The sequence below is a fragment of the Geotrypetes seraphini genome, chromosome 1, assembly GCF_902459505.1.
Source record: "Geotrypetes seraphini chromosome 1, aGeoSer1.1, whole genome shotgun sequence".
Classification (NCBI taxonomy): Eukaryota; Metazoa; Chordata; class Amphibia; order Gymnophiona; family Dermophiidae; genus Geotrypetes; species Geotrypetes seraphini.
Genome location: NC_047084.1, coordinates 75,143,352 through 75,159,552, shown reverse-complemented (window position 1 = coordinate 75,159,552; position 16,201 = coordinate 75,143,352). Strand labels below are relative to the sequence as shown.

Here is a 16,201-nt window from a genome sequence, read left to right as displayed (position 1 = left end):
AGTCACTTTTTTTCTGATCAGCAAGCCCAATCGGTTTTGTATAAATTGTTTAGTGCATCGCTATCATCCAAAATTTGCATGACATTTCCCTCATTTGCATGTGCTGATCGGATTGGATGTTGATTGGATCGGGAAGAAGATTAGTGAATCGGATACGGGAACAATCGGTACATGATCGGTTTGCTTAGTGAATCTAGCCCATAGTCTTTACTTACAGTAACTGATTTCTGTTCCAGGTCTGTTCCTCCTGCAACACTGAAGCCCAGCCCTGAGCCTTCTTCTTTACTCAGGACCACAAAGAAAACATCTTCTTTACTCTGTAGAAATAAGGAACACTCCCAGATCAACAATATTGCAGAGGCACTTGAGAGCAGGAAAAAAAATGTTTGTCATATCTGTAGACAGATCTAACAAGGTAAAACACAAAAGTGGTATGGAAAGAAAGTCATAGAACCCAAAACAATATTGTTAGAATGGTCTCGAGTTTGGAAGTTGAGCTTCAGTACAAAGAAGTATAAAATTATACAGGTATGACCAAAAAATATCAACTACTAGCCATTTATCAATTAGGAGGACAATTTAAAATTACCAAACAAAAAAGAAATGTTCACATATTTCCTAACGGATTACAAGAAAAAAAAAAGCAGCTAGAAATTCAAGGATAAGAGGGGGCATGATATGGAATTAGAAGAAAGAAGTTACAAAAAAAAAAAATGTGAGAAAAATAATTTCTCTTTTTCTGAGAGAGTGGTAGATACTTCCGATATTCACATTTCATTATTTATTTTTTCAGGGTCGAGGCTCCCGTAGCTGCATTTGTCTTGTTAGTTATCTGTTGTGCTCCATAGAAGTTCATTCAATACTGGCGGCATCTGACATCATAATGGAAATAGGATATGACATCAGATGCCGCCAGAGAAAAATATAATCACGAAGCTTACATATAGCTCAATAATACTATTCACTACAAACGCTTCATATGTTTTTTTTGCGTCTGATCAGCTGGATTTAAAGGCACTAATTACAAACCACAGCCATGTTGTAAGGCTGACACTGGCTCCCTCAAATGGTAAGCGTTTGATTAGGTAGTATAATAGAAGCGAATACACTGTTGTTTTTAGATATTTAGCTAGAAAGAAATTTTAGAAGTAGAGAGATGTATAAGCAATGTTTTTATATTCTTACAGTTTTCCCTCAACCCTGAAGAAAAGTTTCATTTGAAACATGCATGTCTGGAGAGGTGAAGCAATGATGAGTGATAGTCCACTATAAAGCTAAGTGGCTCTCTTTTGTTTTATATGTATCATAATAAAACCCTTAGTGCGCATGCGCACTTCAAACTCCCTGCATCCATGATCCGTAGCTCCGTGGCCCCTCATGCGCAATAGAAAAAGCCTGTGGCGTTTTGTGTGCGGTGGTTTTCTGGCTCTTTCTACTGTGCATGCGGAGGCACAGGGTTTGAAATGGCGACCACCACGGCGGCGACTCCCCCCTTCTGCCCTCACTCCATCTAAAGATAATATTTCTGCTTGCTCTTCCTCCTTTTCCCTCCCTTCTGAAGCAGTAAAAATGATTACCTTGGCTGGCAGAGTCCCGACAGTTGAAGAGTCTTCTCTGGAGTCCCCCTAAACAATCTCATCCTCATGGCAGTTAGCAGTGCATTCCTAGCTGTTCATTGCCCCCCAAGCATGTTCAATTCAATCAGCAAACCTGCTGCCACAATGCCAAAGGAAACTGTTACCCGATGGTGTATGCTGAACCGTTGTAGGGCTTTCCGGCCCCCATCTTCTCTGAGGATGAGACTGCTCAGGGGGGACTCCAGAGATGACTCTTCAACTGACGAGACTCTGCCAACCAAGATAATCATTTTTACTGCTTCAGAAGGGAGGGAAAAGGAGGTGGAGCAAGCAGAAATATTAGAATAGTAGGTCTGATGTTCCAATGGAGTAGACTTTGAATAAAATCAGAATATGCAGTATCTATCATAATAAACACCACAGCGGTGACTCCCCTCTCCCACCCTCACTCCATCTAAAGGTATTGGTATGTGTGCAGGAGGTAAAAGAAGTGATTTAAGGATAGGTGGGAGAAGGGAGCTGGAGCTAAAGCGTCTCAGCACACAAGAAACAAAGACAGACACACAGGCAGGCAAAGGCAGGGAGAGAGGCAGACAGACAGAAAGAAAGACAGACACACAGAAAGACGGGGGGGGGGGGGAGGGGGAGAGACAGAAAATGGAGAGAGATAGAAAGGGGGAGAGAAAGGGAGAGAGACAGAAAAAAAGACAGATAGAAAGTGGCCAAAGAGAAAGAAAGACAGAAAGTGACCAAAGAGACAGACAGCAGCCAAAGAGAGAGACAGAAAGAAAGACAGACAGACAGCGGCCAAGGAGAGAGAGAGACAGAAAGAAAGAAAGACAGGCAGACAGCAGCCAAGTTAGAGAGAGAGAGAGAGAGAGAGAAAGAAAGACAGACAGACAGCAGCCAAGGAGAGAGAGAGAGACAGAAAGAAAGACAGACAGACAGCTGCCAAGGAGAGAGAGAGAGACAGAAAGAAAGAAAGAAAGACAGACTGCGGCCAAGGAGAGAGAGAGACAAAAAGAAAGAAAGAAAGAAAGGCAGACAGACTGCGGCCAAGGAGAGAGACAGAAAGAAAGAAAGAAAGACAGATTGCGGCCAAGAAGAGAGAGAGACAGAAAGGAAGACAGACAGACTGCGGCCAAGGAGAGAGAGAGAGACAGAAAGAAAGAAAGACAGATAGCGGCCAAGAAAAGAGAGAGACAGAAAGAAAGACAGACAGACAGCGGCCAAGGAGAGAGAGAGAGACAGAAAGACAGACAGCGGCCAAGGAGAGAGACAGAAAGAAAGACAGAAAGCAGCCAAGGAGAGAGAGAAAGACAGACAGACACATGTAATGGGCTTAAACACTAGTTAAAAAATGAAAAGTGAAAAAAATACTTGAAGAGCTATAAAGAGATATAAATTGAGAAAAATCAACAAAAAGTAACAAAATTAAATAAAAGTTGGACCGACGAAAGACGATAGCAACCAGTAGCATTTGGTGCCCAGTTACGTTCTGAAGGTCCATACAAAAAATATTTTAAAAATTTTGAAATCATAAATAGATAACTTCTATCTCTAGCTCTGTGGATAAGATCTCCAGTTTTATATTAATTAATAGGATTTGCTGTGGCCTACATTTAAGGCATCTGTAGAAGAAAACAGATGCAATTCTGGACGCAATGTCTACCGGTGATTGACATGTGGTAGGCACCTACTATGGCAAACACCATTTCCAGAATCAGGCCCTATGGGTATATGAATTTCATATAGTGACAGTTAATCTGTTTGGCGCGTATAAGGGATAGGGAAGGGTGAAAACCAAAGTTTATAAGTTGGCTTTAAGAAAGCAGATTGTTTAAAAGAGAAGCTTGATTTCTCATGGACTGCTCTCAGAAGGCTACAATCCCAGCTCCAGGCTGGAACTCTAAAATATCTTATTGACAATCAAGATTCAAGTGTAAAGCCACTGGGTTGAGAGCTAAACATTGAAAGCTATTGCACTGGACATTGTTGAGGGAAATACAGTCGTACCTTGGTTTGCGAGCATAATTCGTTCCTGAAGCATGCTCGTAATCCAAAGCATTCGTATATCAAAGCACATGTCCCCATAGAAAATAATGGAAACTCGGACAATTTGTTCCACATCCCAAAAACTTGTATTGGTAGTAAGTAGATGCAGAAGAGGAAGGGTTAAGTGACTTTGCCAAGAGACACAAGGAGCTGCAGAGGAAATTAAACCCAATTCCTTAGCCAAGCCAAAAGGAGCTGGAACAAACGAGGAGACCGAATACTGTACCTCCCTCATCGCCTGGCTCACCACCTTCACTTCCAGCTCCTCCAGCATTGGGAGCTCCACTGTGTGCGGCATGGTGGAGTGCCAGCACCACTGTCACCCGCAGTCCAGGAATTAGAAGTCTTTTGTCAAGCGTCACCTACTAGCAGGCTGCCAGTGTCTCCATCTTTAACTGCCACAGGTCCTCCAGCGGGGTCCTTTCTTGTCAGCAGTCGCCTTTTTAGCAACCCAACGCCCACCTGAGTTCGGAAAGTGAGTCGCATGGATTGCAATTTTTATGGTGAAATGATAGTGGCCCCGAGCTCAGTTTCGGTTGCTGGTGCCCCGTAGTTGGGCTGGAAGCGGCTGAATTGGCGCACGGCTTGCAGGATGATGGGCATTCGCACGACTGCCCTGGCGTTCTCAGACTCCGGTGATGTTTGAGTCAGCGGTGGTGGATGTGGTGACGGTGTCTCCGCTTATTGTAACGGCTCAGCAGCAGCTTCCTGCAGCCTCGTGGGGACAGCTGGTAGCTTGACAGCCCTCACGTTTCCTGGTGACAGCGGTGGCTTAGGCCGGCCTCACCTCCATCCCTTCCTCCCTTTACTCTCCACTCTCTCTCTCCCCCTCCATGTGCCGCTCGGGTGTCTCTGGAGCCATGCCGGGCCCTGTCTGCGGCAGCCTTTGCCTTCTGTGCCTTGATAGCATGGCCTTTGGCTAGAGTTGCTGCAGGTGCCACCGCAAACAGAGAAAGGAAGGGTAGACAAGCCCATACGTGCTCGTTTACCGAGGCAACGCTTGGTTTGCAAGTCAAAGTTTGTAATGTTTTGCTTGTCTTGTAAAACACTCACAAACCGAGGTTTGACTGAACAAGTTTGAGAAACTTAACTTTGAATAAAACCCTCTGGAAGTACTCACTGCTTTTTCTCCAGGACTGCTTTTTCTCCAGTCCAAAGAGCAAGGCTAAATCGAGCTTTCCCAGCTGATACTGCTGGGCACTGTGACAATATACAAAAAATGACTTCATAAGCACAAGTTTGAAACGTGACAATGGCACTAGTCATCAAGGCTTCATATGTTTTTACATGCACTATCTTGGTCCAGTACATACATATAAATGCTTTTCTTGAAACTTCACATTGCATTTAAAAATATCTTTGACATTTTAATATGGATTAAAAAAAACCTGCTTGAATTGAAAATTTTAAACTAGTCACATTCATTGTAAATTGTATATTGCTCACCTCTGCTTGCACCTTGGTCTCTTGAATTAAAGAAATGATATCAGATTTTGACCTAACTGTTGACAGAATGGACTGTAGTCTTTGCTGATCTAAGGTTGAGACCATTAGTTGATCCAAACTGGGAAAAAAGATAAAAACAAACAATTTTCAACACACTTTCAGTAATTCATATGACATTTAGATGTATATATATTTCAGATTATTTATTCTCTGTCAAATCTATGCATAGATAATTCACCTGCTCTTCATCCCCACTAAGCTGGTTTTCCAGTGCAATATGGATGGTCTGTTGAGCCAAAGGTCTTGCATCCGATCCTGCGAGTCCATTGCAGGAGATACTGATTACTGTTTTCAGCAACTCCTCCTTCTCACTGCTCTCTGCTGCCACCAGGCAGTTAGTTCTTCTGCATGTGAGCCTGCAGGTGAAAGTTTGATCTGCTCTGTCTTTTTTTTTTTTGCTTTTCAAGTATTTTTTATTTTTTTGCGAGATTTTGTGATCCTTTTCAGCTCCAGTGACTACCTAGCCTGTGTGAGAGAAGCAGACTTTGATCTGCAACAGACAGGTGGATACTGTGGGGACCTTCTCTGCCAGCCTGCCTGAACTGTGGAGCTCAGGGGTTTCCCCTTCTATTTGCTCACTCCTTGACTGAATCAGGAGTACTAGTGCAGGTTGTATGGGCACCAATTGCATTTCTTCGGAGCACACATGGTGTTGGTTGCACTTTCCTCGCTCCTCCTCACAGTGTTGGATCCTGGCCCCAGGGTTGACGCTCAGTCCAGCTCTGGCCCAACTGGCAGCTGAAGAGTCAGAAGAGGCAGCTTTCCTGGTGGCAGAGGTCCTCTCCTATTGCCAACTACCATGAGAGGAACTGTGGCAGGCTGCAGCACATCTTCCTAGCATCTGGTCTGTAAGTAGGGCCTAAGACTCTAATTGGTTCAAATACCTAAGGCCCCTCCTTTTTTGCTAATGGAAAATGAAATATTAACTGATCTCTATAATGAGATGTTCTATAAAATGAAGGGAGGCTTAGCCTAATCATATTTCTATCAGTGGGCAAAGCAGTTTTCCGGAAAGGCGAGTCACCTAGTCAAACTTATAAACACCACACAACATTCTGGCTGCAGTGTTCTGCAGGGTCCGCAAATGCTTTATCAATTTTTCAAAATATCCAGCATATAAAATATTATAGTAGTCTAATTGATAGGATAAATGCCTAGATAATCTTATAATGATCAAATAGAAACACCTTCTTACTCTACACAGTTGTTGGAGTTTCCAGAACTTATCTTCTTTGTGTGTGTGTTTGTTTTTCTTTCCTATTATTATATGGAGTTCTTTTAAAAATCTTGTGTAGTATTTGTACATCGTTTTGGTTCATATGTTGGATAAAGCAGTATATCAAGAAATAATAAACCACAAATCGCATTAAAAGATAAAAATGGATCTAAGCATTGTTGGTTCTGAAAAGTGGTATAGCAAATATATTACAATAAATAGCTTTCTTACATTTTTGTATAGAATAGATGTTCAGATTTCAGATAAGTGAGTGATACAGTTCTAGCAATGTCTTAAAAGCATTTTACAATCAATTTAACAGGAAAAAATACCATATTTTATTTACTATTCTTTAATATTCAAATAAACTTAATCTTAGCTTACCTGATTGACCAATTTTTTTCAAAGCATTTCTTATCCAATATGTTGTCATATGTCATCTCATCATCTGATGTTGAACCTGGTGTACCAGAGTCATAAGTACATGAAAGGCTTGACAGTGCACTTTTACTGAGATTTGGAAAATTTTCAGTTGAAGAATCTGCAGACCTTCTAGGTTTAATTTCTATTTCAGTTTTGAAATGTGTGGTTTCCTTAGGTTCAGCTGAGAAGTCCTCATCACACAGCTTGTCAAGGTCTGGCATGCTCAGAGCTCTTAACTCTCTGAGCTTAGAGCGTGATAAGGCCAATTGCCTGCCTTGACCTGCTGGTTTGCTTCTTCTCATAGGAGGCGTGCATGATACTTTGTCCTGAATCTTCTCTGAGCTGGTTTTCTCTTTCTGAATTGTAGAAGCTTCTTTGTTTTGGTCTGTTACATTCTGCTCAGAATATGTTAAGGTGATGCTTGATGGTGATTTCTGCAATTGTGGAGATAATAACACTGTTTCATTTTGGCTGTCACTGCATGAGCTTAAACTTCGTCGCAGTGATCGTACTGTATCAGGAATGCTAGTTGTTCCTGATGACGCAGAACCAGATGATCGTCTACTAACTGGAGGCTTAGCTGTAATACAAAATGAATGTATATCAATAGCTTTAAGAATAGGCTTATCAAAACTTGCCAAGTTTTCAAAAGATTTGATTCTCTGCTTTACAGAGAAAGAAGAGGTAGATTCATATGGCCAGTTTAGCTCATAATAATAGTTTCTTTTAGTAGTTTTTGATTTATCTGTACCAAGACAATTCTTTTCACTTTTAGAAGGATGCTCTTCATGATCTGATTTCTGAACTTGTTTGGAAGATCCCATTTGTCGCTTTCCATCTTCTCTAGTCTGACATCTAATCAAACTGAGATGTCCCATTTTGAACTTTCCTGCTCGTGAGTTACTTACAGAGGAACATGCATCAACTCTACTCATGTCAATATTTTGAACAGGGTTTTCTAGATACCTCATTGTACTATCTTCTATTTCGTAATTACACAGCAATTGTACGGGCATTGAATGTGTTCTTGTCACTGGTCTTAGAGCATGGTTAGATGTTTCAGTTTTAGTGGTAGCAGTTTTTAAGTTCCCACTTATTTGATTGATATTTTTATTTGTTTCTTCTGCCTTTTCTGTTGATGGTATCAGTGAAGTAGATAATTTCACCTCTATAAAAGTGCGCTGAAGGTCCTGAACTTCTTCTGGTTGTTCATTAGTTATAGGAAAAGTTGATGGCAGAAAAGAGGATTTAGTTGTATCTGTTCCTTGAGAAAAATGTAAAGACGAATCACTTTCATTAGAACTGTTTTTTTGTATTAAAGATAGATCATTGAGATTTTCATTTGTGCACTTAGATTTCCATACTTCACTATGAGAAGTAGCTATTTTAGGTTGATGCTTTTTCACTTTGTAGTTGTCCATATCTGTAACAGCTATTTTTTCTGAAAAGATTCCAATTTCGGTTTCATTTTGCTTGTCACATCTCCATGTATATGTTACTGGTCTTCTACTGCCACCTAATTCTCTTGGGTTTTCATTTTTGTCACTTTCTACAAAATTGGTGCTCAGTGTCTGTGGAGAATTTTTTTCAGGAACATCTGTGGATAAGTTTTTGTTTTTTTCACTGGCAAATATTTTAGACAAAGGTGAGCTGGTTTTAACTAACTCTGTGGGCTTTTTAAAGTTTTGTGTTAATGACATTTTCTTTGTATGAAGTGTGGGGGATGACTGTGGGGAAGTGGAAGGACTTTTATGTTCAAACTTTTCAGCTTTTGCAGTATTCACTTTGGAAATTTCTGTATTAGGTCTGGTCTTACTTTTGATAAATAAATCTTCAAGTAATGAGCCAGATTTGTATCTATGAGTATTTACAAGAACTGTTTCAGTACCAAGTCTTGGAGATATGTCCCTCATATCATTGTGCAAATTATGCTGTGAGACTACACAAGCTACTTTATTATCGTAACTTAAAGTGGAGTTTTCAGTTTTGGAATTAGAGTTTCCTGAGACAACTTGGGAAGTTGTAATTTCATTTTTGTCATGAAAATTGAGTGCATTAGTCCTATTTATTTCATTTGAATTCATCAGCAGAGGAGAATTAGGTGTTGTGATTGTATTTAGTAATGATATATCTACTTCATTTCTCTCTGTGCTATTAGTGTGTTTTGCATTCTTGCTTTGATCCAAATTAAGTTTGTCATGAGGTCTAAATACTAGATTGCAAGAATCCACTACATCATGTTTAGAGTTAGATTTTTTTTCTTCCACTTGTTTTCCAAGATCTGTCATATATAAAGGTATTTCATTATTATGCAAAGATGCAACTTCGGTGGAAAGTTCATTAATGTCCATTGTTTTTTCATGAATTTCTAATTCTGTCCTCTGTTCTGTATATAATGCACCACTGTTATGACAAATTTGTGATTCAGAGTATCTGTCAATATTCATTGGGTTTTCTTGTGTATCTTCAAATAACATAGAATCAGATGATAGGGAATGCAAAGGAGGTAAATTAACATCATTTTCTTCCTTTCCTTGATGTGTTGAGTTTTGCAGTGAACAGGAATACTCTTCTAGTGCACTCCAATATTTTTCTTCATTTCCTGCTGAATAGCAAGCCTCAGCAAAACTTTCTGTCTGTAAACCTTTGGACTCAGAGAATGATGAGGTCATATGATCAGGGAGTACAGTGTGTGGCAAATTATTACTCATACAACAAATTTCAATTTGTTCTTCGTCCGAATCTGTATCACTCTTATCAGATAAAAGTGAATTACTTTGAAGACATGTCAACTGCAAACTGTCACTGGTGAAATCTGAAGGCATGTCTGCTAGCGATTCAGAATCTGAATAGGAATCCTCTGCAGGGCCATACATAGATTTGGGATATGGCGTTGTCGTTTTTTCTTTCTCATGATTTTCTAGAGGCAAATTTTCTTCATTCAAGCTGCTAAAATTCCTAGAATAATTATTTAAGCAGTTTTTATTCACAGTAAAAATTTTGCCAGTGCTAGGAGAATCTAAAATAGAAAATTCCCAAATCCCCTCAGTGCGAGCTGGCAAGGGATTACATTTCATATTGTTTTCATGGAAATCATTTTTTATTGCAGCATCAAGCACAGAACTCTCCAAACACCCTTCCTCTGTGATCACATTGGTACACCCTTTTGTATTTTCACCTCCATCTGATTCAGTCACTTTCAGTGAAACCTGATAATTCTTATCCTCAGAATAATTTAATTCATTGATAAAATCATCAATATCAGTGACTGGAACAACATTATGATCCTCTTGATATAAGGCATGACTGAGTTCTGAGGCATCTGTTACTAGGACTTCTTTAGTTTCATCAGTAGGTGAAGGCACTAAGTCAGGTAACACTGTTACATCCTCCGTGGAGTTAGTTTTTCCATTTTCCAAGGCCACTTCATATTTTTCAGTATGTATTTCCTCAGCAGCAACTGGTTTACTACAATCAGCCCCAGAAGACATAATGCTTGATAACCTATTCACAGCTGGAAACAGAAGTTAAGAAAAATTATGCAACTTTAAATATCCTATTCTCTAAATAAAAATGCAAAGGGCCCTTTTACTAAAGCTTAATGGGCGCTTTAGTAAACGGGCATCTGAGTTTTTATTAAATGATAATTGTATACATTTTCAATAATGTACCTAAATGCAAAAATAGCAAAGAGAAAGCTCTCTGGAAGCTGAGGCTAGTTTGCCAGATGCTTATATTCCTTTCTTTTGTGCATTTTTAAACTACAGTAAAACAGTAAAAAATAAGCAACTAGCAAAAGGTTTACCTAAATGAATTTTGAAATCATTGCAAGTGGCACAAAATGCTGCCACAAGAGTTATTGAGGACCTTTCCAGATTTGAGCACATTACTCTTGTTTTTTTTTTTAAACTGCATTGACTTACAAAGCAGCATATTTCTGCAACACAACGGCCACGGATTTGGACTTGGAGAATGAGATGTACAGCATCAGCGTCTATGAGACAAACTTGGTTTTTTCTGTTATATAAAATTTTTTGGACCCCAATTCGTTTACAAAAGTTGTATAGTTCAAAGTCTAATAGATGCTGGCACTGTCATCTTGAGGTAGGGACATTGGATCACTGGTTGTTTTATTGTCCCTTGTTACTCAATTTCTGGAAATCAATATAGGGAAAAATGAACAGGATATTGGAATCATCAAAAACAATTGGCTTTCATGTATGTAACTTATGAGTGAAGGCTATAATCCATCAATAATCAATATAGTTCATGCCACACTCTATTATGTTTAGTTATTATCAATAACTAGTGATTTATGAAAAGATGTAACACTACATGAGATGAATGAAAATTTCTGTAAATTAAAAGTGATATTGATAATAACTAAACATAATAGAGTGTGGCATGAACTATATTGATTATTGTTTTATTTGGGACTTTCTTGAAATATAAGAGTCCAATTGATGGAAATAAAAATAGGCTTCTTATGACGGGGGTGGCCATGCAGTTTAATAATGAGGAATTGGAAGAACTGGGACAGATTGAACTTTACTTTTTGGTGGGAAACTCTTTGTCAATATTATAGATATGAAAGAATGAGTGCTGAGCAATTGGGACATAATAAAAAATTTAAAGAAACTTGGGGTTCATTAGCGGGATTTATTAAAGCTGCTTAATTGAATAAACCTTCAATTCTTAGTTTATTTCCCTACACATCCAAAAAGGGAGGAAGGAAATATACTTTGTATTAATATTTGTTTGGTTATAAGTGCTGTTTAATATATTCTTTGATTGTATATTGTTTGCACTTTGCATATGCTTAGAAAATTAATAAAGATTTTTTAAAAAACAAAAACTACAGTATAATGCAAGCAATAAACATCAAATTGACTACTGTAATCCTATGTTAGGGCCACCCAAAAAATGTACTACTACTACTATTATTATTTCTAGAGCACTACCAGATGCATGCAGCAGACAGTCCCAGATCGAATGAGCTCATAATCTAATCAATCAAGGCAGATAAACAGGATGTCGATGTAGGGGTTACAGTTAACAGGGGATGGTTAAACTGCTAGCTAGGGTGATGAGCAGAGGGAGAAGATTATGCATTGAAGACAAGTCTGCAATTGGCAGTGGAGGAGGAGGATTCAGATAAAAGTAACTTATCTGAGGAAAGGCATTCTTATATAAGGAGAGACAAGAGAAGAGAGATATTGAGGGTTGCAGAATGAACACACTTGTACATTAGTAATAGGCGTTTCAACTGTATGTGAAGGCGGATAGGGAGCCAGTGAAGTGATTTGAGGAGAGGAGTAACATGAGTGTAGAGAGGTTGGCAGAAGATGAGTTGTGCAGCAGAATTTTAAACAGATTTCAGGGGAGAAAGACGGTTCAGTGGGAGACCATTAGAAGTAATTTGCAGTAGTCTAAGTGTGAGGTTATGAGGGTATGGTCCAGGTAATATGCTCAGAGAGGAAGGGGCAAATTTTGGCAATGTTGTAGCGATAGAAGTGACCAGCTTTCGCAATCTGTTGGATATGCATAGAAAATGAGAAGTTGGAATCGAAGACAACTCCAAGGTTGCGAGCGGAAGAGACAGGAATGATAAACAGAATTATTTACAGAGATGGAGAATGGAAGAGGCAGAGCGGAGGGTTTAGGAGGCAAAAGGACATGTTTAGTTCAAGGTGGCAGCAGGACATTCAGGCAGCAATATCAGACAAACAGGTTGAGGATATGACAGACCGAAGGGATAACAGTATGTGAGATGGAGTCAAGTAGAAGGGTGGGAATGGGGTCAGAGGGGCATATAGGGGTCTTGGCTGAGGACAGAAGTTGAATGGCTTCTTTCTCTGTGATTTCAAATAAGGAAGAAACGTCGGAGGGAGTTGAAGGAGGGTCAAGAGAGTGTGACCGAGTGAGGGGAAGTGGGTCTGGAAGGGGAGAATGTTTGGGTGAAGAGAGAAGGGATGGTGAGAGCTGGAAGGTCAGGAGAGAGGATGGGGGAAAAGGAGAGAAGGATGTTACTTTGCAGCAAATTCAAGGGCAATCGTGGAAGTATTCGGCCATAGTCTGGGGAGAGACGGAAAGAGGGGTCGGAGGAGGGGGGAGCTTTGAGGAGGGAGTTCATTGTGACAGAGAAACAGTGGGGAGTTTGAAGAAAGTTAACTGGGTGTTGTAGTTTTGCATAGCCAGTGTAAGAACAGAATTAAAGGAGGTCAGCATAAGTTTAAAGTACAGGAAGTCAGCATGTGTGTGAGATATAAGCCAAAGGTACTTGGCAGAGTAGGTACAGGAACATAAGTAGTGGATACTGGGAGTGAGCCACGGCTGAGGGAGTGCTCTTTCAAACCTTTTCCTTTGCAACAGCCCTCTAGTCAGGGCATACATTTTCCAAGCCCATCCTTCTCCAAACCTTCACTGAAAAAGAAAGTGGGCATTCCAGCAGACACTGAGGGAAGCACTGGTTATCTCAACCAATTCACCTTCACCTCTCCCTCCTTTGGTCCCCCTCTTCCGACACTTCATCAAACCCTTTGCCTTTTCTTCCTTCTCTGAAATCACTGAAGAAACTGTACATTTTCTTTCTTCATCAAAACTCACTCACTCTGATCCCATCTCCACCCATCTATTTATCACCATCTCTCCTACTGCCAATTCCATTTATCTGCTATATCCTCAACATATCGCTCTCCACTGTGACTGTGTACAATACCTTAAAAAATTCCATAGTTATGCCTCTCCTCAAGAAACCCTCACTGGACTCTATCTGCCCCTTCTCTCTCCTCCCCTTCTTATCCAAGCTGCCTGAATGTTCTGTTCACTGCCATTGTCTTGAGTTTCTGTCATCCTGAGCTATTATTGACCTGTTTCAATTGGGCTTTTGCTCTCTTCATTCTTTGGAAATTGTCCTTGCTAGAGTCTCCAATAACCTGTTCCTGGCCAAATCCAAAGGCCTCTACTTTGTCCTCATCCTCCTTGGTCTATCTGTAGCTTTTGACACTGTAGATCAGGGGTGCCCAACAGGTCGATCGCGATCGACCGGTAGCTCGCCAAGGCAAAGTGAGTCGATCATCCAGGACTCCCTTTGCCTTGGTGATCTATCAGACCGATCAAGCTTCCTCTCCCTGACGTCAATTCTGCCATCGGAGAGGAAGTTCGGGCCAGCCAATCGCTGCCTGGCTGGGCGGAACTTCCTCTCCGACGGCAGAATTGACGTCGGGGAGAGGAAGATTGATCGGCCCGAAGCAGAGAGAGCATGGGGCGATGTCGGCGTCAGCTTTGGGGCCTGTTATCCGTTGGTGGCGTTTGGGTCCTGTTCCCCGATGACAGCGGCAGTGGCAGTGGCTTGGGGAAGGGCAGGGAGAAAGAAAGAAAGGGGGCAGGCAGGGAGACAGAAGGAAAGAAGAGAAATAGGAAAAAAAGAAAGGGGACATGAAGAGAGAAAGAAAGAAAGGGCAGGGAGAGAGGAAGAAAAAGTTGGGGGAGGGAATGAGGTTTGGAGGAGAGGAAGCATACAGGCTGAAAGAAAGATTGGATGAACAGTCAGAAGAAGAAAGTGCAACCAGAGACTCATGAAATCACCAGACAAGGTAGGAAAAATGATTTTATTTTAAATTTAGTGATCAAAATGTGTCTGAATTTATATCTGCTGTCTATATTTTACAATATGGTCCCCTTTTACTAAACCACAATAGTGGTTTTTAGCGCAGGGAGCCTATGAGCGTCCAGAGCAGTGCTGGGCATTCAGTGCAGCTCCCTGCGCTAAAAACTGCTATTGTGGTTTAGTAAAAAGGGAGGAGGGTGGGTTTTGTCTATTTTTGTATGGTTGTTACTGAGGTGACAGTGCATAGAGTCATCTGCTTTGACCTCTTTGAAAAAAACCCCGGAATAGGAATGATAATTAACAATTCTATGCGTACAGTGTGTGTTGTGTTTTTTTAAAATTTTATTGTTGGTAGATCATTTTGACTTGGTCATTTTAAAAGTAGCTCGCGAGTCAAAAAAGTGTGGGCACCCCTGCTGTAGATCAACACCTACTCATTGATACACAGCCCTTGCTTGGGTTTCAGGACTCTTATCTCATGGATTTTTTCTTCTCTTTCCCATCACACTTTTAGTATATGCTCTGGTGGATCCTCCTCTGCTTTTGTTAGGTGTACTTCAAGGCTCTGTCCTGAGAGCTCTTCTTTTCTCCATCTATACTTCTTCCCTTGGCACTCTAATCTCATCCCATTACTTCCAGTTATCACCTCTATGCTGATGACTCGCAGATCTACCTCTATACACCTGAAATTTCTACAGGAATCCAGGTCTGAATCTCAGCCTGCCTGGCCGATATAGCTACCTGGATGTCTTACTACCATCTAAAATTAAACATGGCTAAGACAGAGCTCCTTATCTTTTCTCCTAAACCCACCTCTCCTCTTCCTCCATTTTCTATTTCTATGGATAACGTTCTCATCCTCCCTGTCTCATCAGTTCGCAACCTCAGGGACATCTTTGACTTATCTCTCTCCTTTTCTTCATGTATCCAACAGACTGCCAAAAACTGTTGCTTCTTTCTCTACTTGTAAGGCTCAAAAAACCCCAATAAGGAAGAATGACTGGATATATGGCTGATGATAAGATTCTTCCAATAGGAGAGTATACTGGAAGATCTCTGCACAATCCTAGCAATGCAATTGCAATTAATACATTTTTAATATATAAATTTTGTGATAGGTCCTCAGTTTGTACAACTCAGTTTTCAGGTTAAACCTGTAGTATAATATCAAGTTGAAAACTGTATTCACAACGGGGTTATTTGAGCGTGTGTGCAAAACGTGCCCAAAATAACGTGCAAAATGACAAGTGCATATAATCTCTCCAGTATACTAAATGTTACAATATTTTCAAATTGAGGTTCAGCTTCCCCAAATGTTCTCCCCTATTCAGCACAAAAGATATATACCCCTGCAGACTCAGCAGTTGCCAATAAGTCCAATATATGAAATAATTTATAATTGGCTAACTGTTTAAAACCTTAGGGGGAGTGTTAGGCCTTGCGGGGATAAAAATCTATTCCAAACACTGTAAATCTATTCATCCAAGATTTCAAAATTTGAGAAAAAAAATCTTAGGCAATGTAAAGCATGGTACTTATCTCACAATGCATAGGCGTTAATGTACTGAGGCATAGTCCATCATTCATACTGCAGCTTTCAACACCGTTGACATCATTTGTTGAATCACATTTTCTTTTTAGTTAATTTCCTTACACATCCAGGGTGGGAGGGAGGGAGGTGGGAAGGCATCATTATTTCTTGTATTTAGTTTATTGAAATTCTATATGTGGTTATACTTTTATGGATGATTGGGAGGAAGGGGGGAGAAAATGATTGTTTTCAGAATGTTTGTATATTTAAAGTGCTTTTCCTGA

General features: G+C 40.3%; 1 protein-coding gene across 7 annotated transcripts in view; it reads right to left on the bottom strand.

The window, feature by feature from the left end:
• Window positions 1-16,201, bottom strand: part of PDZD2 (PDZ domain containing 2) — a 487,038-nt gene that overhangs the window by 28,803 nt on the left and 442,034 nt on the right. For all 7 annotated transcript variants that reach the window (XM_033933443.1, XM_033933453.1, XM_033933424.1 and 4 more), the window contains 3 exons: window positions 6,739-10,291; window positions 5,079-5,196; window positions 216-317 (listed from right to left, as the gene is read on the bottom strand). In XM_033933443.1, coding sequence (XP_033789334.1) covers window positions 216-317; window positions 5,079-5,196; window positions 6,739-10,291 — 3,773 coding nt within the window. The remainder of the gene's footprint in view (window positions 1-215; window positions 318-5,078; window positions 5,197-6,738; window positions 10,292-16,201) is intronic.